At 47.4% G+C, this 27,270-nt stretch overlaps 1 protein-coding gene across 17 annotated transcripts in view; it reads right to left on the bottom strand.

The window, feature by feature from the left end:
- MYCBP2 (MYC binding protein 2) overlaps window positions 1-27,270 on the bottom strand; it is a 1,769,078-nt gene that overhangs the window by 837,877 nt on the left and 903,931 nt on the right. For 13 of the 17 annotated variants that reach the window (XM_069205243.1, XM_069205245.1, XM_069205247.1 and 10 more), the window contains 2 exons: window positions 19,542-19,629; window positions 1,039-1,091 (listed from right to left, as the gene is read on the bottom strand). In XM_069205243.1, coding sequence (XP_069061344.1) covers window positions 1,039-1,091; window positions 19,542-19,629 — 141 coding nt within the window. The remainder of the gene's footprint in view (window positions 1-1,038; window positions 1,092-19,541; window positions 19,630-27,270) is intronic. The other 4 variants (XM_069205248.1, XM_069205236.1, XM_069205238.1 and 1 more) reach the window with 1 other exon arrangement.

Raw genomic sequence — 27,270 nt, 5'->3', positions numbered from 1 at the left:
GGAAACTGTGGCAAGCCCCCGGAATGTTCAGATAGATACGAACATTGTTTCAAGAATAGCAAGATTCGGGCCTGAGATTTACTCCCATCTGGAGTATCGGGAGTCCTTGACGATGGCCACTGAGGTGCATGTATGCACATGTTTCTACGGCCAGTGGGGCATAAAATGGGTCGCGTCTGAAGTGCGGGTGCATGTGTGTGCTTCTGTGGCAGTTGGGCACAAAAATGGATTGAGACGAAGCAATTCAGCTGCAGGGCAAGAAAGATTAATAAACCACCCCTCACTGCACGCAAAGGTGATACGGTAGTCCAAGGATCACCACAGCACGTGGAATTGCTGAAGTCTTCAATAAGACAGAATGTGCACTGACTGGTCCTGAAACGGAAGAGAGGAGAGGCACCACAAAGGAGAACGGTGAGCTGAAGATCACCACCACTGAAAGGAAGCTCAAGAGGCAGTGAAGAGAGCAGGTAGTTTATTACCATGTCAGCTCAACGCCCCAACGGCAAATGCTGACAGAACACCCAGATTCCATGAAGGGAACAAAGAACACTCATATCCCCTCGATTCCATCCCAACAGAAATTGTGTGAAAAAGACCTGTCTAAGTTGGAACGTGTGCGGTCTCTGCCTGAATGGAAAAAAAAAATCACTGAAGCATACCAGCCTTTGGAGTTGCTCGCATTACTTCCTGGCTGCACATGAAAAGGAAGGGAAGTTAAGGATGCAATAAGTACTCTGAACGTTTAAAAAACAAACAAACAAAAAACCCAAATAAAAATGCAAAGGTACTCCTGATGTACTTATCTCAAAGAACTGACTCCAGATTTATTTAACCACGATGAAATGACTGATATTCATTTGTAGACCACAACCTCATATCTCTGCAAGGCCTGCTTAGCCTTCTTTCCATTTGTGATAAATTAAATTAGGCACTATAGCTACACTTGTGGTTTAGAGCGCTTAGAAAAGGCAGAAGTGAGTACAAAGCGCAATATAAAGAGCAAGTTATTATTATATTAATAAGAATGTGTTATACCTGCAATGCTGCCTCTTCAACAATCTCCAGATCCTCATCGAGTTCATTGCCTGCTGTGAAAAGATAATTGTGTTAAGAAGCATCTCAACCATTTTAGTGTATTAAATGCAGCCTGCAACACAAAATGCCCATGCAAACCACAGCAAACCGTACAACATGCACAAGCAAAAAATAACACTCATTTTATGATCTTCAGTTTCAAATGTTTAACTGAAGTGGTAGAGCAATAAATAGGCCCTACATTATTAAGTATTAAGTGTAATGTCTTGTTGGCACGTTAAATACAATGAGGCTACCTCATTAATTCTGATGAAAGTATTCAAATATATGAAGGGCTAGAGGTACACAGTGCACATCTATGCAGCACCAAACTATGCAACTTTGCAAAATATGTGGACTAAGATATGAAATGGCAAATAGTGAGAACATATGAAGGAAAAGTAAGTTGAGGAGTAGAAGATGCTGTGTGGAGAACCCTTGTGTACTTAAACAGCCAAACGTAAGTTTTTGGGGAGCACTCCATTAGAAGGAGAGCTCTGCTCTGTTTACTTCACTGGCTGGTGCAGTGATATTACAGAGCTGCAAAATCCAATGTCACTCCTGGCTGTGGAAAAATATACACTTCAGAAAAGAGATACTTCTTTTTTTCTGAATTCAGACAATAATAAAAAGTTCTGTGCTACTGTGCTAGAGTGCCCACAAAGTATGTTTTTTAAACCTCAACGTCAAAAACACCAGGCATTTTTAATGTGGTGCACACATTGTTACAGCACAAGACTATGTAGATCACATTTCTCAATGACAGATGAATGAGTTACTTACCTTCAGTAATGTCCTTTCTGGTGCAAACTAACTGCAGTTTCCTCATCATTAGAACCTCTCCAGGTGTCTGACTTGATGCGTGCTGATGTGGGGCACCATCACACTCTGTTTCGACTCCATCCACCTCCGGAAGCAACAGGCACAGAGCAACTTACAGCACTGAGCAGTGACGTTAGATTATCCTTCTGCTTTTTTGTGCATCCATCAGGAAGACAGTTATGCAAGCCAAGTAACTTGTCCTTTTGATGTACACCTCTGACAGTAGATTCCTAAACTTGTGAATCGACACCAAAGCAATACTTCCACCAAGAAGGCAGGTCTGAGGAGAAAACTTTACACCAGACAATGCTGCAGCACAGAGAAGGCAAATTGGCCGTCTCTAATTTGTAATCAGTGCAGAAGACTCTGGTTCAGGTATGCACTTTTGCCCACGTGGAGGCCTGGCAATATCTAAAACAAACTACCCACGCTAAAGCAGCAGCCACCATCTGTGCTCTGGTGGAATAAGCCCCAGAGGGCCTCTAAAAAATTATTTTTGCCAAGGCATAACATATTTTTGGATGGAGAGGACAATCTATTGGAATATGATTTGCTTCTGGACTTATTTTTCTTTCTTCACACTGAAGAACCCAGTGGGTCATTAAAACGGTACTCCGAGTTCTACCATAACGTAGGAAAGTACCCTCTTTCTTGGCATGGTTACACCCCCGTTGACTGCTGTCAGTGAGTTTGACTGCGTTCACTAGGATCCTGCTACCCAGGACCCCAGTGATTATGCTTTCTCCCTTCTAACTTGGTAACTTGTACCATTTTCACCCCACATATGGCATACTGGTGCCCCCATGTAAATCCTTAGTATATGGTACACAGGTACCAAGGGCATTGGGGTACCAGGGGATCCCCATGGGCTGCATCATGTATGATGCCACCCATGGGGAGCCCATGCAAAGTTCTGCAGGCCTGCCATTGCATGCACCCTTTTTCACCACAGGTCACTGCACCAGGCCACTAAGTCACCCCTATGGCAGACCCTCCTAGCCCAGAGGGCAGGGTGCAAGTAGCTGTGCACGAGGGCACCCCTGCGCTAGCAGAGGTGCCCCCATAAACCCCAGTACCATTTTCATGGACGTGCGAGGATGCCATTTTATGTGTACACTGGACATAGGTCACTACCTATGCCCAGATACATAATGGTAACTCCGAACCTAGACATGTTTGGTATTAAACATGTTGGAATCATACCCCAATATTGTTGCCAGTCCTTAGAGGACCCCCAGCATTGCTCCTACCAGCCTTCCAGGGTTTCCCAGGCAGCCCAAGCCTTTTGCTACCCCTCAGACTGGTTTCAGCCCTCCTGCTGCTTGAACAGCCCAAACCCAGGACGGCAGAACAAAGGATTTCCTTTGGGGGGGGGGGGGGGTGGAGGGGTAGGTAACAACATCTCCCTTTGGAAATAGGTGTTAATGGCTGGGGAGGAGTAGCCTCCCCAAGCCACTGGTATGCTTTGAAGGGCACATTTGGTGCTCTCCGTGCAGAAACCGGCCTACACAGGTTCAGGAACCCCCAGTTCCTGCTCTGGCGTGAAACTGGACAATGGAAGAGGGAGTGACCATTCCCCTGTCCATCACCACCCCAGGGGTGGTGCCCAGATCTTCTAAGAGGGTAGCTGGGTTCTGCCATCTTAGATCCAAGGTTGGCACAGACCTCTGGGAGCATCTGAGGTGCCAGGCAAGGCAGGTGACGTCAGAGCTCCCTCCTGATAGGTGGTTACCTGGCTAGGAGACCAAACTCCCTTTCAGGACTATTTAGGGTCTCTCTCTTGGGTGGGTCCTCAGATTCGGCTTCAAAGATTCCATCAGGACTTCTCTGAAACCTTACTTCGACTTCTAGCCACTGGAACTGCGACTGGACCCTCCGGGAACAGACAATCTGCATCCACGAGGAAGACTCTTCTTGCAACATTGTTTCCACGGCTTCTTCCAGCATCTGCAACATTTCCCTGGCTGTGCATCCTCTGAGGGCGGCAATTCCTCAGTTTGCACAAGAAGGAAGAAGTAATCTCCCTTGGAGTGAAGGAGTCACTCCCCTGCATCCGCAGGCATCCACTGCAACGGTGACCGGCTGCGTGAATCTCCTCTCATCCTGAACTGCGTAGATCGTGCATCACATGTGGTGGTTCGGAGTAGTCCTCTTGGTCCTCTCTGCCAGCTGTTTAACTTTGGTAGAGGTAAGCCCTTGCTTTTCCACGCAGGACAGTACTCCCATGCACCGCGTCTCTTGCAGCTGCCAAGGCTTGTTTGCATATCCTCCAAGGGATCTTCAGGCTACGTGTAGCTCCAGCCCTCCTTCCTGTGTGGTCCTTCTGCGGCGTGGGACACTTCTCCAGTTGTGCTGTGTTGGTTCTTCTGTGAATCCTGTGTCCCCATCCTGTGGGACTCCTCCTGGTGCTGCATTTGCTCCTGTGGGCACTCAGTGTCGCTCTTCTTTGACTTCTGGACTTGGTCCCCTTCTTCCACTGGTCCTCCTTTTCAGGAATCCACCGCTGGTTTCTTGCAGTCTAGTCTGGGTCTCGCATTTTCCTTTCTTTTGGGTGGTTTGGGGAAAATCTAGTAATTTACTCCTTTCCTCCTGGTCGCCAGGGGGCACTCTGGTACTTACCTTTGGGGTTTCCTAGTACCCACAGCTTCTCTCTACACATTCCACTTATCAAGGTGGGGGTCCTGTGTTCGCATTCCATTGTTTTTAGTATATGGTTTGGGCTCCCTCTAGGGTCACTATTGTCTAACTGCAGGTGTACTGTTTTCTATGTCTATTTCTGGTAACTAGTGTATATATTTATTGTGTTACTTACCTCCTATCAGAGGGTTGCCTCTCTAGTACTTCTTGGTATTGTGTCACTAAAATAAAGTATTTCTGTAACACTGAGTGTTTTCTTTCATGTGTGTGTAAGTGTTATGTGACTACAGTGATATTGCATAAGATTTGCATGTCTCCTAGATAAGCCTTGGCTGCTCATCCACAGCTACCTCTAGAGAGCCTGGCTTAAAGACACTGCCTACACTACACTAGTAGGGGATACCTGGTATAAGGTGTAAGTACCTTAGGTACCCACCACACACCAGGCCAGCTTCCTACACATGATAAAAAAAACTAAGCACATACTTAGGATCCAACAAGTGAAGCCGCTCTTCCTCCTTGGATGGGTGCTAAGGAGAGATGGGTGAGAGCATGAGGGACTGCTTTATCTGCAAAAACCAAACAAAGTGAATTTGATACATATGCTTGATACCTATTGACAACTGTACTTACCTGGGACGAAGACCTTCTAGTTCTTGAAAATAAAGTAACAAAATACATTTTTGCTATATAAAATAATTGGACTGGAGTTAGTCATTGAGTGTGTGCCTCATTTCTTGACTGTGTGTACGACAAATACTTTCACCTACTCTCTAATAAGCCTAACTGCTTGACCACACTACCAAAAAAGAGAGCATTAGTATTATCTACTATAGCCTCTGTTAAGCCTCTGGGGAACCCATGGACTCTGCACACACCATGCCTCATTTTGATATAGTATATACAGAGCCAGCTTCCTACGTTGGTGGATCAGCGGTGGGGTCTACGACTTTGCATTTGCTGGACTACTCAGCCAATATCTGATCACAAGACCAAGTTCCAAAATTGCCCTTAGATTCAACTGATTATTAAATTGACAATTTTTCTATTTTTTTTTTTACAAGTCCTGTTAGGGCTTTGGTTAAGTCCTCCTTAGCATTTCTTTTTTAGATTTTAAAGTTACCATAGTGAGGGTTTGAGTAGCTAGAAGTAGGTTTTAGTTTCTAAAAGAAATCCCCAACATTAGTAACAAAATGAGCTCAGAGAGCATGGTTGTGGAACACGAGCTAACCCCTTACCTCCATTTTGGGATGAGAGCGCTAAGGTCCCTCTGCAGACAAACAGATTAAAACTGGTTCCAACCCTACCAAGGTTAAGCTCCAGGAGCTCTTGGCAGAGTATGCAAAGGAACACCCTACTGAGGAAGAAGACCTCCCACCTCAGATGGGGATGAAGTTGGGGGATCAGGAGGATGAACTTCACCCTCCTAACCAAACTAGGGGGGACATGGTCCAATTGCCCCTGACCCAAACGATAGTACTCACAGGATCTGCGTCCCCCACAGGGGAGTCCAGTTCCTCCTCTGGGAACACTGAGGAGGACTGCCTCAGTGAAGAGAGACACCTTTTACCAAGGAGGGTCAAAAGATTAGCCCTAGAGAGACAGCTCCTGGCTATTGAAAGGTAGAGATTAGAAATGGGCTTAGCACCTATTAATGGTGGCAGCAACTTAGTAACTAGGGAGAGAGAGCACTCTGACACCCCCAAAGGGATTGTCCCCAAGTATCAGGAAGGTCATGACATCACCAAGTGGTTCACAGCCTTTGAGAGGGCTTGTGGAACCTTAGGATTGAAAAATTATCACACAGGAGCTCTCTTCTGCGAACTGTTCACTCGTAAGTGTAGGGATAGGCTCCTCACACTCACTGGTGCAGATGCTGAATCCTAGGACACATGAAGGCTACCCTGGTTGAGGGCTTTGGATTCACCACTGAGGAGGTTCAGGGGGGCTCAAAAACCCTCGACCCAGTCCTGGGTTGATTTTGCAGATTACGCAGAGAGAACACTAGATGGTTGGATAACTGGAAGTGGCGTGCATGACTATGATGGGCTTTATAATTTGTTTGTGAAAGAACATCAATATCTGGTACACTGGGAAAGAAAGCAGACCATTGGGTCAAGACTAGGGTGACCAAGACTTCCACTGGGAGTGACCAACAGAAAGGGGTTACAAAGTGTTCGCAAGGGAAGGGTAGTGAGACACCTAAGGAAAAAAGTACAGAGTCTTCTAAAGGCCCCCAAAAACCTAAGCAGGAGGGTGAGCCTGAGACTCTTCACAATCTTCACATGGGTACAATGATAAAAAACTTTGATCCCCAAAAGACCTGGTGTTTCAACTGTAAACAGCATAGACCCCAAACTGGAGACATGTCCTGTTCCAAAAAGTATCATCCTAGTACTGCCAAAGCTACCACTGGTGTAGTAAGTCTCCAGGTGGGATCAACAGTGGTAGATGGCCCCATAATATGAACAAAAACAAACAACATCCCTTGATTGATAGGACTAAGGTAGAAGCCCTGGGGGAAACAGGTGCCAGTGTCACTGTAGGAAAACAGATCCTTGTTGCAGTTACCCCACCAACACACTTTTTGACTGATATTGTTGCTGACTTGACTGAGTGTGTGCTGGGACTCTGCTAACTAGGCCCCAGCACCAGTGTTCTTTCATTCAAAATGTACCATTGTTTCCACAATTGGCACACCCCTGGCACACATATAAGTCCCTTCTAAAAGGTACCAGTGGTACCAATGGCCCTGTGACCAGGGAAGGTCCCTAAGGGCTGCAGCATGTGTTGTGCCACCCTAAGGGACTCCTCACCTAACACATGCACACTGCCATTGCAGACTGTTTGGTATCAAACTTCTCAGAATAATAAACACACACTGATGAAAGAGTTGGATTTAAGATAAAATACACACAAAAGGCATCTTAGAGATGCCCCCTGTATTTTACCCAATCCTTCAATGCAGGACTGACTGGTCTGTGCCAGCCTTCCACGGAGAAATGAGTTTCTGACCCCCTGGGGTGAGAGGCTTTGTGCTCTCTGGGACCAGAAACAAAGCCTGCACTGGGTGGAGGTGCTTCACACCTCCCCCCCTGCAGGAACTGTAACACCTGGTGGTGAGCCCAAAGGCTCAGACCTGGTGTTACAATGCCCCCAGAGCACTGCAGCCAGTGGGGATGCCCGCCCCTTGGACGAGCCCCCACTTTTGGTGGCAAGTCCAGAAGGATAATAAGAAAAACAAGGAGGTGTCACCCCCTCAGCCAGGTCCCACCCCTAAGGTGACCAGAGCTGAAGTGACCCCCTCCTTGGAAAATCCGCCATTTGTGAGGATTTAGCCCAATAGGGATAGGGATGTGCTCCCCTCCCCAAAGGGAGGGAGCGCAAGGAGGGTGTAGCCACCCTCAAGGACTGTAGCCATAGGCTACTGCCCTGTGACCCTAACACACCCCTAAATTCAGTATTTAGGGGCGACACTGAACCCAGGACTATAGATTCCTGACGACTTACAAAGAAGAAGGACTGCCTAGCTGAAAACCCCCACAAAGAAGAATGAAGACGACAACTGCTTTGGTACCGACTTCAGAGAACCTGCACCAGCAACACATCCTGCAGGCCCAGCGACCTCTGCCAACTCAGAGGACTGCCCTTCAACTACAAAAGGATCAAGAACTCCCGTGGACAGCGGACCTGTCCAACCAAGGAAAGAAGAACCCAACTTTAAAGGGAACTCTCACCTCACTCCAAAAGCGCAAGTCCCCACCCACCCCTGGCCCGTGTCCAGAGTAACCAACGACCCAGAGAGGACCCCCAGGCAACTCCGACCCTAGGCTGACCTCTATGCACGCCCATGACGACGTCTGCAGAGGGAATCCCGAGGACCCCCCTGACCGCGACTGCCCTGGACGAAGATATCCAGCACCTGGAGAAGCACTGCACCCACAGCCAACAAGCCCGTGAGAGACCAACTACTGGTGCAGCAATGACCAGCAGGCAGCCCTTGCCCAGTCGGTGGCTGGCCCAAGAAGCCCCCCTGTGCCCTGCCGTCTGAGTGACCCCCGGGTCCCTCCATTGAATCCTATTGCAAACGCCCTGTTTGCCCACTGCACCCGGCCGCCCCTGTGCCGCTGAGGGTATGTTTTGTGTGCCTACTTGGGGCCCCCCCCAGTGCTCTACTAACCCCCCCTGGGCTGTCCCCCGAGGACACGGGTACGTACGTGCCAACAGGCCGGAACCGGAGCACCCCCTGTCTCCATAGGTGCCCATGTTATTTTGGCTACTCTTTGACCTCTGCACCTGACCGGCCTGGTGTTGCTGGTGCTGGGTGTTTGGGGTTGACTTGAACCCCCAACGGTGGGCTACCTATGTCCCGGAGACTGAACTTGTAAGTGCTTTACTTACCGTATTAACTAAACTGTACTTACCTCCCCAAGGAATTGTTGAAAATTGCAGTGTACACTTTTAAAATAGCTTATTGCCATTTTATGAAAAACTGTGTACATTACTGTTTTGGTTCAAAGTTCTAACTATACCTATGCAAAGTACCATACATTTAATGTACTTACCTGCACTCTGAATCATTAACAAAATAATATTTTTCTATATAAAAACCTATTGGCCTGGAGTTAAGTCAATGAGTGTGTGTTCTCACTTATTGCTTATGTGTGTACAACAAATGCTTAACACTACCCTCTGATAAGCCTAACTGCTTGACCGCACTACCACAAATAGAGCATTAGTATTATCTATTATTGTCTCTGTCAAGCCTCTTGGGGAACCCCTGGACTCTGTGTACACTATCTCTCATTTTGAGATAGTATAAACAGAGCCAGCTTCCTACAGTCACAGTGGTGACAGGAAAACTGGTTTCCCCAGGACAGTATCTGGCTGGAGAAAATTATCCAGTCACCAATGCTGACTGTGTGACTAAGGTCCATCCCATAGCTATGGTGACCTTAGATTGAGGGTTAATGGACTGAAACAGGTAGTGGTCTCTTCTGCAAGCCCAGTTAAATGCCTTCTAGGAAATGATCCGAAGTCCTCAGCTTGGGCGGAGGTAGAACTCAAAACTCATGCGGCCATGTGAAAACTAGAGCACAAAGCCATGCAAAGAGTGAAAAAAGTGTTGGAGCCTGGAATAATGGCTCAACCTTCCAAAAGAAAACAACGGGCACATTGGGGGACCCGTTTCTGTACAGCAAAAAGCACAAGACTCCTCTTCTCAGAAAGAAGTCTTACCATCCTCGGAGGGAAATGAGCCCATGGAACTTGATCCTTACAAGGTAGAGCTCTTGGGTGCAGAGGAACCCGCTAGGAACCAGCTGTGCCATGGACAGCGAACCTGTCCCACCCTTGAAGGCCTGAGGCAGCACACAGCTGCACAGGAGAAGGGGGATGTCAGTGGCTGCCACAGGGTCTATTAGGAGGAGGGACTCCTCTACACTGAGGCCAGAGAACCCAAACCTAGTGCAACCAGGACAGTGGTGGTGCCTCAGCATTTCAGGGAATTCATCCTCACTTTAGCACATGACGTCCCCCTAGCTGGGCATCTGGGACAGACTAAAACTTGGAACAGGCTTGTCAGCCATTTCTTCTGGCCCAACATGTCTCAAAAGGTAGAGGATTTTTGCAGGTCCTGTGTCACCTGTCAAGCCAGTCTTAAGGCAGGTGGCCACCCAAAGGCCCTCCTAATTCCACTGCCAGTGGCTGGGGTTCCCTTTGAAAGGGCTGGTGTGGACATAGTGGATCCACTTGAACTGCCCACAGCCTCAGGAAATCAGTTTATACTGGTAGTATTGGATCATGATACCAGGTATCCTGAAGCTATTCCCCTTAGGTCTACTACAGCCCTCATTGGTACCTTTACCAGGGTAGGGTTCTCTAAGGAGGTGGTTTCTGACAGAGGTGTCAGCTTACCTAAAACACAGGTGGAATGAGTGTGGGGTGACTTCAAGTTCACCACACCATACCACCCACAAATCAATTGACTTATTTAAAGGTTCAACAAAACATTGAAGGGCATGATCATGGGGCTCCCTGAAAACTCAAAAGAAGATGGGATGTCCTCCTGCCATGCTTGCTTTTCGCCTGCAAAGAGGTGCCTCAGAAAGGAGTAGGATTTCCCCCTTTAAACTTCTGCTTGGCCACCCTGTTAGGAGACCAATTGCACTTGTAAAGGAGGGTTGGGAGAGAGCTCTCCACAAGTCAAAGCAAGATGTAGTGAACTATGTGCTTGGCCTACACTCTAGGATGGAAGAGTACATGAAAAAAACATCCAAAAACCTTGAGACCAGCCAACAGCTCCAGAAGTAGTGATATGACTAAAAGACCTCACTGGTGGAGTTGACACCAGGGCAGAAGTTATGGGTTGTGGAAGCTGTGGTTCCCAGTGCACTTCAGGACAAGTGGAGTGGCCCTTACCCTATTTTAGAGAAGAAACGTGAGGTCACCTACTTGGTAGATCTGGGCACTAGCAGGACACCCAAAATGGAGATCTATGTGAACAGACTCAAGCTTTTTGCGACAGGGCTAATGTAACCACGTTGATGGTTACTGATGAGGAACAGGAAGCAGAGAGTGAACCCTTCCATGACCACCTCTCTCACAACCCTAACGATGGGTCAGTTTATGGAGTTGTCTACTCAGATACCCTCACCGCCCAACAGCAGGCTGACTGCAGGCAAGTTCTACAGCACTATGCAGAGCTCTTCTCCTTGACCCTTTGGACAGATACACTGGTGTACCCATGATGTCTAAACTGAAGTCAGCTTGCATGTCAAATCCAAGATCTAACGCCAGTCTGACCAAGTTAAGGAAAGCATCAAAGTTGAAGCCAACAAGATACTGGATTTAAAGGTTATTGAACTATCTGACAATCCTTGGGCTAGCCCAGTGGTCTTAGTCCCCAAACCTCACCCACAGGATTCAAAGACGGAAATGAGGTTCTGTGTGGACTACAGAGGTCTCAATTCTGTCACCAAGACAGATTCTCACATTATTCCCAGGACTGATGAGCTGATAGACAAATTAGGTGCAGCAAAGTTTCTCAGTACCCTTGACTTGATTCCAGGGTACTGGCAAATTCGCTTTGGCACCAGCATCTTCATTCTCTACACATGATGGGCATTATCAGTTCACTATTATGACCTTTGGTTTAAAGAATGCCCCTGCCACCTTCGAAAGGTTGATGAATCAAGTCCTTGCTGACCAAGTCGTTTAGTGCAGCATAGCTAGATGATATTGCTGTCTGTAGCTCCTCCTGGCAGGTTCACCTGGTACACCTGGGGAAGGTTTTGCAAGCTCTCCAATCTGCAGGCCTCACTATCAAGGCTTCCCAATGCCAGACAGAGCAGGGCACTATTGTATACTTGGGCCACCTTGTAGGTGGAGGCCACGTCCAATCGTTACAACCCAAGATCCAGACAATTGAGGACTGGGAAGCTACCAAACCCCAGAGTCAAATCAAAGCAGTCTTTGCTTGAGTGGTTATTACAGGAGGTTTGTGAAGGAGTATGGATCTATTGTAACCCCCTCACAGAACTAATCTCTAAGAAGATGCCCAAGAAAGTAAACTGTACTGTAGGTTGTCAGACATTTGACACCCTGAAGGAGGTAATGTGCTCAGCACCAGTTCTCTAAGCTCCAGACTACTCTAAGCAGTTCATTGTGCAGACAGATTCCTCTGAACATGGAATAGGAGCAGTCCTGTTTCAGACCAATAATGATGGCCTTGACCATCCTGTTGCTTTTATTAGGAGGGGGGTACTCTCCAGGCAACGGCCTTGGAGTGCCATTGAGAGGGAGGTTTTGCTGTAGTTTGGTCCCTGAAGAAGTTGAGACCATACTTGTTTGGTACTCACTTCATTGTTCAAACTGGCCTCAGACCTCCCAGATGGCTCATGCAAATGAAAGGTGAGAACCTTGAACTTTTGAGGTGGTCCAGCTCTGAAAAGGGAATGGGCTTTACAGTGGAACATAGATCTAGATCTAGGACTGTCCATGCCAGCAATCTCTAACAAGGGGAACCCTAACAGTGTGCCCCAAACAGAAGTTCAAATGGGCTATAGCACACACCTTTCTGAGGGACCAGCTTATAGGCAAAGAGGAGGCCTGGTAGCAGGACATCCCATCTCTTACTGAGATTGTAAGAGAGTCCCATTATCATACCTTTGAGAGTTTTCTTAAACCACTCTACTACACCATTTGTTTGGGGGTGGTAAAGAGTGGTGAACTTGTAAATCACACTACATTCCTTCCATATGGCTTTTAGTTAAGCAGATATGAAGTTTGCACCTCTGTCTGATACCACCTCATTAGGAAAGCCCACTCGTGAAAAGATACCAAGAAGGGCTTTTGCCACTGCAGGAGCTGTAGTGGTCCTAAAAGAAATGGCCTCTGGGTACCTGTCGGCATGGTTCACTAACACCAGAATAAATCTGTTCCCAAAGGCTGTTTGAGGGTCCAGGAAACAACAATATCCACCTAACCCTCAAAGGGAACCCCAATCTGTTCCCAAAGGCTGTTTGAGGGTACAGGATCCAAAAATATCCACCTAACCCTCTCAAAGGGAACCCCAACTGGAGGAGGTGGAATTAAGGGGTGCCACCTCTCTTGCCACTGGCTTGAAAGGTGAAACAGGAGCGACAAAACTCCTTTCTGTTTTCAGACATGGGGGACCAGTGAAAGTGTGGGACAAGCCTGTTCCAAGTCCTGCTTTGCCCCAAGTGACCCTCCAGGGGAATGTCATGTGCCAAGGTCAACAGGAAATCCCTAAACTTCAGAGGGATCACCAATCTCCTGGTGGCACCAGGTTTGGGATCCCTTGACTCTGAGTAGAGGAGACTGTTCTCCTAGTACACCTTATAGGTGTCACTGACATCCCCTGCCTGTTGTGCTGCAGCTAGCAGCCTTACGCTCTCCAGTATAGGACAAACTTGTTAGGACCAGTACCCCAACACCCCCCCCCCCCCACACACACAATTGAAATCAATAACTGGCATGGGGTGGCACAAGGTGTTATTATAAGCATCATTCACTTGGTACGTGTGACCAAGTAGGTGTTGCTCAGGAGACACTAGCTTCTCAGTCACCTTAGTGCCATTGGCACCTGTGTCCCTGTAGGCCTCAACCTCAACATCATTAATTATGGGGATGCTGCCTGCACTTACCCATATTAAAGGGACAGGCAGCAAGGGTGGCAAAGTTAATGCCCCCATCAGAGACCAACACAGCCTCAGAGGTCTCTCTAACTAGCCCAGACTGCACTACATTCCCTAAGGTGAGCCCAGCTACAATCTTGGACTGACTACTGCCAGTATTCCCACCACTACTGCTATTGCTAGGGGCACTAGGAGTATCAGTGGGGTTGGTAGTGGTGGAAGGCTTGGGTTCTTAAGACAGTAGCTGTCCCCTGTCCTATGGCCTTTGTTTCTGCAAACATAAAACCAAAGCTTTTGAAGTTGGAAGATGAGCAAGAGGATTTGGTCCCACCCTCAAATGAGTTTTGTGGGCCTGATGAAGACTTTTTATCTTTGTCCCCACCTTTGTCCTAGGACTTATTTGCTTCCTTCTTTTTGTGGTCACCCCCTGTGTGAGCCTTCCTACTCACCCTGGTGCACACCCATTTGTCTGCTTGTTTCCCAATTCTTGGAGAGAGATACAGATGCAGCTGATCAGATACACAATTATTCAAAATGTACTCTCTTAGAATTAGGATATACAAGTCCTGGTAGTCACTAACTTCGCTCCCACGCAACCAGCCTTCCATAGGTTGCTACAGAGCAGTCCACAAATTTAGCACAATCTTGGGAGAACTCTTTCCTGGTCTCTCTGAACCTGACCCTATTCTGTTCAGCAGTCAGACCAAACCCACTTAACAATGCAGATTTTAAAACTGTGTAATTGTCTGCATCCTCTTCTCCGACAGCGAGGAGTCTATCCCTACTCTTGTCAGAGAAGAAGAGCCACAATATAGCTGCCCACTGCCTTTGAGGGACCCTCTGTACCTTAGAGGCCCTCTCCAGAGCAGTGAACTACCTCCAAAGTTGGACAGCTGGTAGAGGGGACCACGGGTACCACTCAAGACCGCCACCTGTGCTGCAGGACCGAAACAGAGCTGCAGGAGGGAGGACCCACGCAGTCGGTCGTCGTTGCAGTTGGTGCATGCGGACGCAGATGAGTGACTTCACTCCAAGGGAGATTCCTTATTGCTTCTTGGTGCTGACTGGAGACTTGCCACCCTCAGATGATGTGCAGCCAAGGAAATTTGCAGTTGCTGGAAGGAGCCGCAGAAACAATGTTGCAGAAGGAAGCCGTAGCTGGAGCTGCAGATTGTAGGTTCCTGTGAAGTCCAGTTGTGGTTCCAGTGGCCAGAAGTCAGAGTAAACGTTGCAGGAGTCCAGATGGAATCTTGCACGTTGAATCTAAGGACCCACCCAAGAGGGAGAGCCTATATGGCCCTAAAAGGGGTATTGGTCACCTAGCAGGGTGACCACCTATCAGGAGGGAGCTGTGATGTCACCTGCCTGATCTGGCCACTCAGATGCTCCCAGAGGCCTTTGCTCACCTTGAATTCAAGATGGCAGAATCAAGGGGCCAACTGTAGGAGCTCTGGGCACCACCCGTGGGGTGGTGATGGACAGGGGAGTTGTTACACCCTTTTCCATTGTCCAGTTCGCGCCAGAGCAGGGACTGGGGGTCCCTGTACTGGTGCAAACTAGTTCATGAAAGGCGGGCACCAAGTGTGCCCTTCAAAGCACACCAGTGTCTTGGGAAGGGTCCCCTCCCAAGCCATGTAACACCTGTTTCCAAAGGGAGACGGTGTTGCCTCCCTCTCCCAAAGGAAATCCTTTATTCTGCCTTCCTGGGCTTGAGCTGCTCAAGCAGCAGGAGGGCAGAAACCCATCTGTACTATGGCATCAGAGCAGGCTGTCCGGCAAAACCCTGTAAACTGGAAGGAGCAAAGCTAGGGGTCCTCTAAGGAGCCCCCAGAGTGCAACGAATCATACAACCAACACTGGGAAAAGTACTGGGGCATGATTCCAACATGTTGGATATCAAACATGCCTAAGTGAGGAGTTACCATTATGTAGCTGCAAGTCAGTAGTGACCTGTGTCCAGTACACAGGTAAAATGGCTTCCCCACACTTATGAAGTTCAGTGCAATGGAACCGGAGTTCGTAGGAGCACCTCTGCTCATGCAGGGGTGCCCTCACACATAGGGACCTGAACCCTGCCCTCTGCACTAGGCGGGCGTGCCATAGGGGTGACTCACAATGACCTGTAGTGAAAGGGTGCATGCACCTTTTCACACAGGCTGCAATGTCAGGCCTGAAGACACATTGTACATGGGCTCCCATGGATGGCATAATACATGCTGCAGCCCATGGGGAACCCCTGGTGCCCCAATGCCCTGGATATCTAGATACCATATACTAAGGACTTACATGGGGGCAGCAGTATGCCAATTGAGGGTTGCACAAAGTCAGGGACAATCAAATTTAGAAAGAGCGAGAGCACAGTCACTGGGGTCCTGGTTAGCAGGATCCCAGTGAACACAGTAAAAACACACTGACCGCAGGCAAAAAGTGAGGGTAACCATGCCAAAAAGAAGGAACTTTCCTACAATCATTTCCAGTGGAAGTTCAAAGTTTGATTCCGCTCATTCTCCACACATGGAGGTCTAGATTGTGAAGAAATGGGTAACACATACTACTGTGCTGGAGTTTCACTGAAGATGTAATCCATCTTCCAGGAAACTTCAGGAACAAACATCAGGGCGATGACGGACTAACAATGCATATATTTGGATGTATTAAACAGATCTATAGAGGGGAAGCCCCACCTGGCGACAATATCCTGAACCATCACCAGGTGCAAATGCCACTTGCAGTCCACAAGCTGACACCGACTGAGCACGCCTGCACTGATATTGTGCGATTCGACCAGGTAAATAACCATCTTGCTAATTCCTTGAATTGCCTTCACAGAAATAGCGGAGAGCTCCCACCATACTGCCTGCTGTAGTACCATAGGACAGGTGGACTACTGATCAGTACCTGGCTCACCCCTTCTCCTGATGGAAGACAGAAAGGCCTTCCTGGGCAAACAAATGGCCCACAGCTTCAGAAGATCAATATGATGAGGCTGCTTCATCAAGGACAAAAGTTCTGAACTCTATAATGTCCAGGCAGTCTCCCCAGCCTATGGATGAAGCATCCGTCACCAAGGTGAAAACGTAAAACGTAAAATGTAAACTTTGCACTTGTATAGCGCACTACTCACCCGTTGAGGTCTTAAGGCGCTGTACGCATACCGCTGTGGAACCCCTCTTGGTTTTTCCCTGTGAGGCGCCCACTCCTGGGCAAACCCCAGGGTGAATCCAAGCGCTGTCAGGGCCGTTGTGAAGATTAAGCAAGCTATTGCCTAGAGTTACAGAGTGGGACCCGTTAATTACATTAGGCACCGAGGCGAGAATTATCTGGTCCAAGGGAATTGAGCTCAAGACCCGCCGAGGCGGGAATTGAACCCTGGTCCCAGGCCAGATCTCTGCATCAGGGTCTGCCACTCTAACCAATGTGCCACACTTCTCCACTAGGTGAGCTTCCCAGGTGGTAAAGATGTAGCCTGCTACAGTTCAAGTTAGTATCAGGCATGCACCATTGAAGTTCCTGAGCTGCTGCTTCTGAAATGCTGGTACTGTCCAAAAGGCAACCCCTAGTGCTGGGCTTACTGTTGGCAAAAAGTCCCCTGGAGGGCTTGTGCAGGCTAATGAGCATGCAGCAGGAGCAGGATACAAGAAGCCAGGAACCACAGAAGTCACAGAACCACCAAGGCTCAAACAGACACTCTCTTCTGAAAAATCAGTATCATGGTCTGAACATTCCAGAATCTCACAGAGCACTGGAGTGTGCAGGGTCTGCCTCAGGGGTACACCAAAGGCAAGCCAACCTGGGCCAGGTCAGGTTCAACCGGGACCAGGTCCAGGCACTATTTTTCTGAAGAACATACTGTTTTGAGGTCTTCTGGCCTTTCTTTCCACCAGACCTAATGTGTATGTAGAACTTAACATTTATTCTGATCAAGTGATATATGCCTGTCACCAAATCTTACTCGCCATTCCTCCATGACTCAATGTGACCTGCATATTCCCAACTCTGATGAGGGGATTGTGACTTAATTAACGCTCAGTCCTGGGTTAAACACACCCCTGATTTTTTTTTTATGTATTAACCACAAATTGTTGGCTTGTTACGCATCACGAGGCAGAGCTTACAGAAGGTATGACTACAAGGTTCTAGATTTTATCTCTCACGGTTATTCCTTAAATTGACAGCCACAAATCTGTCAGCCAGGGCACAAAAAGAGGCAGCAGTGTTGCCATTATTTTTAAAGACAGCTATAAAAACACTCAATTAGCCATGTCAAGCTATAGTGGAAGACGATATTTTAATTATTTCTTTGTCAATATCATCAGAACACTCCATAGCTGTAATGCTTTATTTAATTGCCGTCCTATTTCTCCTATTACTTTCATACTAACAATCATGTTCTCCTTTGCTTGTAATAAATGCTATTGTTTACTACTTTAACTTGAACTTACATTTTGAAAATAAAGACTAAACTACTACAATGCAACTACTAACATATGAAGGATTTTTGCATGTCACAAATAATGCATACACATATTGCTAACCACTTTCTTGATGCTTTATGGCTCCTTCCAGATGAAACTGATTCCATGAAGATTTCTCCTATGATCTATGTCAATTATTATTCAATTTCCTTTCAGCTCAATCTTGAAACAATTTCAAACACTCAAATCTTGTCCAGAACCTGACAAAGCAGACTTAAACGATCTAAAAAAGCATGTGTATTCCTTACTATTTCCAGCTATCCTGTGACCGACACCTGTTACAATCATATTATCTGGACTGCTTCTATTGCTAAACAACTGGCTTCTCTGATTATTATTATTTTTTTTTTAAACAGAAACATAAAAAAAGTCAAGCTAATTTGAACTAATACATGTAATTTGCTTCCTACAAGGTGGGTGCTGCTGTGGAAAATTATCCAAAGTATGCATTAGGGCTGAGGAGGGAAATATAAAACAGAGTAGTCACTCTCTCTCCAGCCAAGATGGTTATTGGCAAACTTCATTCAGATGTTAAGATGTTCCATTGTACCCATCCTAGCCAACCACTCAACATTAGCCAAATATAGGGTATCCTAAAATGAATGATTACTTTTTTTCCACCACAATTAAATTAAAAATTACTGAAGCAAATTACAACAGTAAAGGGGTTAGAACGACTTCAGTGAAAACAATGAGGCAATGTGAGCTTTTAGTAACAGCCTTTGTCAAAAGAAAGTCGTACAGACTGCACCAATAAAAACATATTGCCTTCCATCCAAAGCCTTCCACTTGACCTGTTCCTTCTCGCCTCTCTTCACAAAAACAAAATCAAGAGACAGCGGATAAAAATAAAAAAAAAGGACATCGAGCCGCAAGCATGGCATATCCCAGAATATATGTCACAGTTAACACAAGGGAATGAAGAAAGAAAATAACGGAAACATGCCTTGAGAAAGCTGCAAAGTTTTGTTTTAATTTTATCTCCATTGAGCAGAAGGAGGATGCCCAGTGTAAGAAGTTACTCTGGCTCCATTTACACCATCAGTGTGATCACGTCCTGCGAGGTGAGCAACCCCAAATGTTATCTCTGGGGTCACCTAGCATCAAAGGTGATACCAAGGAAACAACAGAAATCTCAGGGCGAAGAACAGATGTGGGCGCATTAGCAAAAACTGAGTCAAACCCAAGGAGATTGTGTTATACAACTCTCAAACTCTAGAGAAAAACATACTATCATATTCAAGGAAGTCAGCATTATAATTTATGATTGCCTTCATCTTATGAAACCGGGGATTTATTGCTCATTAGTGTTTACATTTATTTACTGAAACATTGTCTAAGAAGATTCAAATTAAGATTACACATGTCCTACCGATGGGAAGTGCAAGATCCTTCTTCATTAAAGCAGCTGCACAAACACCCCCAAGATTGGCCAATTCTTTCTCCAGCTGAATAATGCCCTGCAGAAAAAATACATAAAACAACAATTTGGATTTAAAGAAATGGTCAAAGGCAAATGTTAAAAACCAAATCATTCTGAAAATAAAAATAATCCTGGTGCATAGAAGAGTTGGGAATTGTTTGACAGTAAACTCACTGGATTAATACTACATGATATGGCTTTATTCATGCAGAAATATGAAACATGATGGAGAGGGTCCTAACCTTTGGTAACGCCTTATCTGGTCGAGACTATATCTAGCTGCAGATTACTTACCTTTGAATTCTCCACAGGCGTCAGACTGGATCCATAAGATTTTTCATGAGCAGTACTCCTAAGCGCCGGTAGGTGTTGCTGATTGGCTCTGCGTTTTGTTGTCGGTGTAGTCTGTCTGGGAAATTACAGTGCTGTTCCTTTATTGTACCCACCTAGGCACACCGTCAGCTTCTTTACACAACTTTTCATGCCAGAAGGGAAGAGCAATGAAAAACACGGGCCACTGGTGTGTCAAAAGTACGGTCCTGAAAGGGAAGTCCCCATCCCTAGAAATCTATTTGCAGAGCGAGGAGGATGGGTCGGTTGGTAAGTAATCTGCAGTTATAGTCCCTACCAGTGGCACACAGTTAAGACCCTTGTAAAAGGTACCCATGGTACCAAAGACCCTGTGGCCAGGGAAGGTTCCTAAGGGCTGCAACATGTATTATGCCACCCAGGGGGACCCCCTCACCAAGCACATGTACACTGGATATGCAGCCTGTGTGTGCTGGTGGGGAGAAAAAGGCCAACTCGACCTGACAACCCTCTCAGGGTGCCCTACAACACAAACCCCTGCCTGTGGCATAGGTAAGTCACCCCTCTAGCAGGCCTTACAGCCCTAATGCAGGGTGCACTATACCACAGGTGAGGGCATAAATGCATGAGCAATATGCCCTTACAGTGTCCAAGTCCATTCTTAGACATTGTAAGTTCAGTGTGGCCATACTGAATATATGGGCGGGGAGTCTGTCATTACTAACTCCACAGTTCCATAATGGATTCACTGAATACTGGCAAGCTTGGTATCAAACTTCTCAGAATAATAAACCCACACTGGCATCAGTGTGGGATTTATTGAAAAATCCACACAGAGTGCATCTTAGAGATGCCCCCTGTATGTTAGTCAAACTGCTAGCGTAGGACTAACCGGTCTGTGCCAGCCTGCCACTTTCAGACATGTTTCTGACCACATGGGGTGAGAGCCTTTGTGCTCTCGGTGGTCAGAAACAAAGCCTGTCCTGGGTGGAAATTCTCCACACCTCTCCCTACAGAACTGTAACACCTGGTGGTGAGCCTCAAAGGCTGAAGCCTCGGACTACAGTGTCCCAGGGCACTCCAGCTAGTGGAGCTGCCCGCTCCCCAGAAAACGCCCCACGTTTGGTAGCAAGTCCGGCTGGAAAATTAGGGACAACAGTGAAGGGTGACCACTCCAGCCACGGCCACCCCTAAGGTGTCCAGAACTGAAGTGACTCTCTCCCTGCAGAATCCTCCATCTTGGTATGGAGGACAGGGACCAATAGGATTAGGTTTGTCCCCCACCCCCCTCCCCAAAGGGAGTGGGCACAAGGAGAGTGTAGCCACCCTCAGCGACAGTAGCCATTGGCTACTGCGCTCGGACCCCTAAATCTAGGATTTAAAGGCCTTCCTGACCCCAGCTCACCAGATTCCTAGCGACCCAACAAGAAGGACTGCTTAGCTGAAACCCCCCAGCTTTGGCCCCAGCCCTACCGGCCTGTCTCCTGCTTCAAAGAACCTGCAAAAAGAACAGTGACGCGTCCAGCAGGACCTCTGCCAAGCTCCAGAGGACTGCCCTGCACAAAAAAGGATCAAGAATTCCAAAGGACAGCGGCACTGTCTAAGAAATACCAACAACCAAGGACTTCACCTCACTCCGGATGCATGAGTCCTAACCGCTCTGCACCCGACGCCCATGGCCCAAGACAAGTGGGTCCACCCAGCGAGAGAGGATCCCCAGGCGATTGCGAGCAAGTGCCCACCCTAGGTTGACCTCTCCACCCGTCCACGATGACGCCTGCAGAGGAAATCCCTCTGACCACAAAGCTCCGGGCGAAGATATCCGACGCCTAAAGACACACTGCACTGCAGCCCCCAGGTCTTGGAGAACATGACCTCTGGCACAGCAAGGTTCAGCAGGCTGCCCTTCTCCCTGCCCAGCCTCTGGTCTGCCGGAGACGACCCCCTGGACCTTGCCTTCAGCCTCTGAGTGACCCCTGGGGTCCCCTCATAGACCAGCATTAGAAACCAAATGTCCTGTTTGCACCCTGCACCCACCTGCCCCCGTGCCACTGAAGGTGTGTGTTTGGTGCCTACTTTTGGCCCCCTCCAGTGCTCCTCTAATCCCCCCTGGTCTGCCCTCTGAGCAGCAGGTACCTACTTGCAGGCAGGCCTGATTCTGAGTAGCCCGTGTCTCCATAGGAGCCCACGTTAAATTTGCTCATCTTTGACTTCTGCCCCTGGCTGGCCCCGTATTGCTGGTGGTGGGTGTTTGGGGTTAACTTGAACACCAACCTGTGGACTTCCTAAAACCCTGAGACTGAAACTGTAAGTGCTGTACTTACCTGCAAATTGAACTAACATTTCTTCACACGAGGAACTGTTCTGAAAATTGCAATGCCCATTTTAAAACAGATTATTGCCAATAATTCAAAAATTGCATAACTTATCAATTTCAAACGAAGGACTGTTGATACATGTGTGAAATACGAATCTATTGAAGAACTAACCTGAAACTTGAATCTTGTGGTTCTAAAAATAAAGAAAATATATTTTTGCTATATAAAAAAACATTGGTCTGGAGTTGTCATTAAGTGTGAGCTTCTTCTATTGTCTGTGTGTGTACAACAAATGCTTTGCACCACCCTCTGATAAGCCTAACTACTCGACTACACTACCACAAAAGAGAGCATTAGTATTATATACTTTAGCCTCTGGGGAATCCCTGGACGCTGTGCACACTATCTCATTTTGATATAGTACATACAGAACCAGCTTCCTACAGTTGTGTTCAGTCCGCAACGGATTGTGAACTTTTTCGCATCCCCTCCATCAGCAACAGCCTGAGAGAGTACAGCCCAGGCCTCCTACAGGAAATGTGGCAACACTTAGGCAACCGTGTTCCACAACATGTGATAATTGTTGAAAGTACCCTCTTTTTTGAATGGTGATCACCCCACTCTTTGCCTGCTATCAGTTGGCTTAGACTGTTTTCACTGGGATCCTGCTAACCAGAACCCCAGTGAATGTGCTCTCTCCCTATAAATTTGGTTGCCTAGGACTGTGCACACCCCACAGTTGGCATACTGGTGCCCCCATATAAGTCCCTACTATATGGTACTTAGGTGCCCAGGGAATTGGGACACTAGGGGCTCCTCATGGCCTGCAGCATGTATTATGCCATCCATAAGAGCCAATGCAAAATGTGTCTGTAGGACTGCCATTGCAGCCTGCTTGAAAAGATGCATGCAACCTTTCACTGCTGGTCACTGCACCAAGTCACTAAGTCACCCCTATTGTAGGCCCTCCTAGCCCAGAGGGCAGGGTGCAGGCACTTGTGTATGAGGGCCCCCCAGCATGAACGGAGGTGCCTATATGAAATCCAGTTCCATTACACTAGACTTTGTAAATGCGGGGAAGCCATTTTACTAGTGTACTGGACAAGTTATTATATGTGTCCAACTACATAATGGTAACTCCGAACCAAGGCATGTTAGGTATCAAACATGTCAGAATCATACCCCAAATACTGTTGTCAGTTTTGGTTGAATGATTCCATGCACTCTGGGGGCTCCTTAGTGAAGGAATCACTCCCCTGCATCTGCAGGCACCAACTGCAACGATGACTGGCTGCATGGATCTGCATCACAGGTGGTGGTCTGGAAAGGTGTCCTTGGTCCTCTCTGCCAGCTGGTCAACTTGAGAGACAGTACGCCCTTGCCTCTCCTTGCAAGACAGTACCCATGTGCACCCAGACTCTTGCAACTACAAAGGCTTGTTTGCTTCTCCTCCAAGGGACCTTCAGGCTTCGTGCAGCCCCGGCCCCCAGGACTTCTTCCTGCCAAGCACAATCTCCTCTCTGCTGCTCCAGTTACGTGGGACTCCTCTTCAGGTGCGCTGAGTATGCCTCACTGTGACTGCTGTGCCTGCTGCCAGTGGGTTGCCTGTAGGGGATGCCTCCTCTTCTGGTGACTCTCCCGACTGCTGAGGGACACCCTGGTTTCCCCTCCTTGGATTGAGTACCTCCTTGCTGGTCATCTTCAGCCTTGCAACTCATTGTCTTCTTTTGCATTTGCCAACGCATCTTGGTGGTTCTCCAGCACCACTGACCAACTGCAACCCGACAGCCGACATGAGGCACCATATACATTACTTCAGGAATGCCTCTGCAGCTCCTGTGCTGCACAGCCGGACTTCTTTATCCCTCATCGACCTGGTCCTGCAACCACAGAAGGGTGGGTAGTGGCTCCTGCCACAACTGGACACTCCATCACGAATTGGAGTTAGTCCCCTTCCTTTGCAGGTCCTCTTCTCCCCGAATGGACCTGTGGGTTCTTCCAGTCTTGTTTGGCTCTTGCACAATCCTTTTCCTAAGTCCTCCTGTTGGATTTGGGGAAAACCAGGTACTTAGCTATATGCTCTCCTGGTCGCTAGGGGTCACTCCGGTACTCATCTCTTGGGATTCCTAGTTCCCCCAGCTCCCCTCTAATGATTTACATCCTTGGGTGGGACACTGTTACTCGCATTCCACTTTCTTAGTATATGGTTTGGACCTCCCCTAAGGCCCTCACTATTTTCTATTGCTTTTTCCAATGCTTATTGCTCTTTATACTCTTTACTGATTTCCAATGTGTATGTAATAGTGTGTTTACTTACCTCCAGTTGGGGGGGGGACTGCCTATTAGTATTCTAGTACCTGTGTTTCTCTTATAAAAGTATCTGTATTTTTGTAACACTGTGGTTCTTTTGTGTGTGATAGTGCTGTGTGACTATAGAGGTATTGCATAAGCTTTGCATGTCTCCTAGATAAGTCTTGGCTGTTCAACCTCATCTACCTCTAGAGAGCCCTGGCTCCCTAAGACACTGCCTACACTTCACTAAGAGGGGACACCTGGATCTGGCATAAGGTGATAACACCATAGGTGCTCACCACACACTAGGCTAGCTTCCTACAAGAATAAAGGCCCAAAAGGAATGCAGTGTTCAACCACAATGCCAGGCTGGCGGGAGAAAACTTCCTTTCTCCCAAATCACACCACCCTCTTGGATTCTATATTTGGGGGATCCAAAGGGAACGTGCAATGGGAAGTTGAGGCTTGGATCACCAATCTCTCATGAGTGGGCTATTTCGTGATGAAGGTTGGGCCCCCAGGTTCAGAGTGATGATGAGGGTAATCGTCATTCACATGAGCCCCTGTGCTGGATTTGGACCAGGTATCCAAAAGGAAATCCATGAGGGCATCATTGAAGTGGAGAAGGGTTTCGAATGAGGAAGCTCCCAGTTGCAGCACCTCTGCCAAGAGATTAGTCATGGCTGCCATCAAGGGAAGCTGAAGGTCCAGGACCTCAGCTACCCTCCTCATCACCACTGCATAAGAGGCTCCCTCCTTCATAGCCACGGTAGGGAGAGAAAGCATACCAGTAGCTGGATATGTGTGCAGTCCACTGGCTTCACTCAAATCCTAACACCAGTCCATTTCCTCCTAAGGCTGGTATTCTAAAGGGTCCAGGGAACCTTAGTAGTCTTCCCCAAGGCCAAGGCCAACAGAATAGAGCTCAAGATCTGATCTGCAAGGCAAAGCTCCTGCAGTCCAATCGTGTCAGTGTTGTAGTTATCAATGGGGATGGTGGCACAAGTGGCTCCAAAAGATTCAGCATCTGGGCTGGGGTAGATTGAGTTGACATTATCGGTGCCAGATGGATCCAGGACTGAATCGCTAGGAGCCCACTGGTGCAGAGGTCAAAGCCAACAGCATGGAATGCAATGGGGCCCCCCCTCTGACCCAGTGGGGCCTGAAGAATCAACAACAGGGTTAAACTGCCCAAAAATAAGGCGTATAGCCTCAAATTCTTTCAATTGGGCAGGAGTCATACTGGCCCTTGGAAACTCAGTGTAGCACGGAGTCTGCCCAGGCCAAGGTTCAGAAGAACAAAAGCTTAGAATGACACATCCTCATCGCATCCGTCTATGGATGAGAAGTCTACGACCACTTCAACTTCTTGCTCCTCAATGTACCCGATCACTCCGAGGACTTCGAGTGGGATGACAAATACTTCACAACTGTTCTCGGGACCTTTCTCTTGACTGGGAACCTACGCCGAGCAACGTGTCGGGTTGCCATCAGCTGTATGAACTGCTCCCTCAAAGCCTTCGGATGCATGGCCCGGCACTCAGAGCATCACTTTGGGTCATGGTTGCATTACAGACACCACAGACGAGGTGTAGATCCGTCACAGACTTCGCCCAATGCCAAGATCAGCAGGGCTTAAAACACTTCTTATGCGACGACATCTCAACACACCAGGAGGTATACCTTAAAAACGTCTCCAAAAAGTCGAAGGCTAGTCAAAAAATGAGCAAGGGATAGCTCTTCTCTCGGATCAGCACTGATGGGGAAGCATAGAAAAAAAACTGATGACGCTCCAAGGTGGTGCCTATATAAGAACCACAGCGTCATTTCCGGTGCAGACAATACCGATGGATGCGGGGTCAATCGATACCACCTACTGGTGTGCAGGGGTATTGTTCATGAAAAATCTTACGGATCCAGTCTGACGCTTGAGGAGAATTCAAAGTAAGGAATCTGCAGCTAGACATCTCTATCAGATAGAGGGCCATTAAATAATCAGCTGGCTACATCATACATTTCAAAAATCCACTTGCAAACAGAAATGCATGAGCTTGCCAGCCATACTGAAAAACACACCCATACTACAAATTGTAGAGCTCAAGAATCAGAAAGACATCAAGGAGAAAATAATTTTCTACTTGAATGAAAAAGCCTTCATCATGGCTTTTATAATCACATCCAGTACTGCCACTCTAACCTCTCTGGGGCTTTCTACTGGGAGGAACAGCAGGAGGCAATTACTGCTTCTATGCAGGAAACTAACCTGGATAAACTTGAGAGAATTATGTGCTGCTGGCACCTCACAACCAAGGATCCTCTAATGGACAAAGGGCAGGAGATATCAAGGCCAGCAAGCAGTGGTGGGTTGACATATCTTTCTTACACATGTAGAAATTAATTTAAAATGAACAAATTATATACACAACCTACAAGGATGAGCCACAAACAAGGTAAATGCACTGTATTAACATGTTAAAGCTTATTAAGTTGACATAGCTAGACCTCAAATCCACTCATTTGTAATAGACTGCACAATTTAGAATTATGTTACTTATTCTGTAACCATCTGTTGGCTACATGCAGTGCTGTAGATTCACATGTTCTGTATACTTCTGCCATCTAATGGTAGTACCAAATCCATTATTAGATTGTTTTTCTCCCAAAGGGTGAGAGTAGGTATGGAGTAATGAGTATAAAAGAGTAGTGACCATGCATGAAGGAACACAATCATGTTTAGTGAAAGATATCTCTAACAAAAA

Source organism: Pleurodeles waltl, chromosome 8 (genome assembly GCF_031143425.1).
Source record: "Pleurodeles waltl isolate 20211129_DDA chromosome 8, aPleWal1.hap1.20221129, whole genome shotgun sequence".
Lineage (NCBI taxonomy): Eukaryota > Metazoa > Chordata > Amphibia > Caudata > Salamandridae > Pleurodeles > Pleurodeles waltl.
Note: the sequence above shows the minus strand (reverse complement) of the source record. Positions and strands in the feature narration are given on the sequence as shown.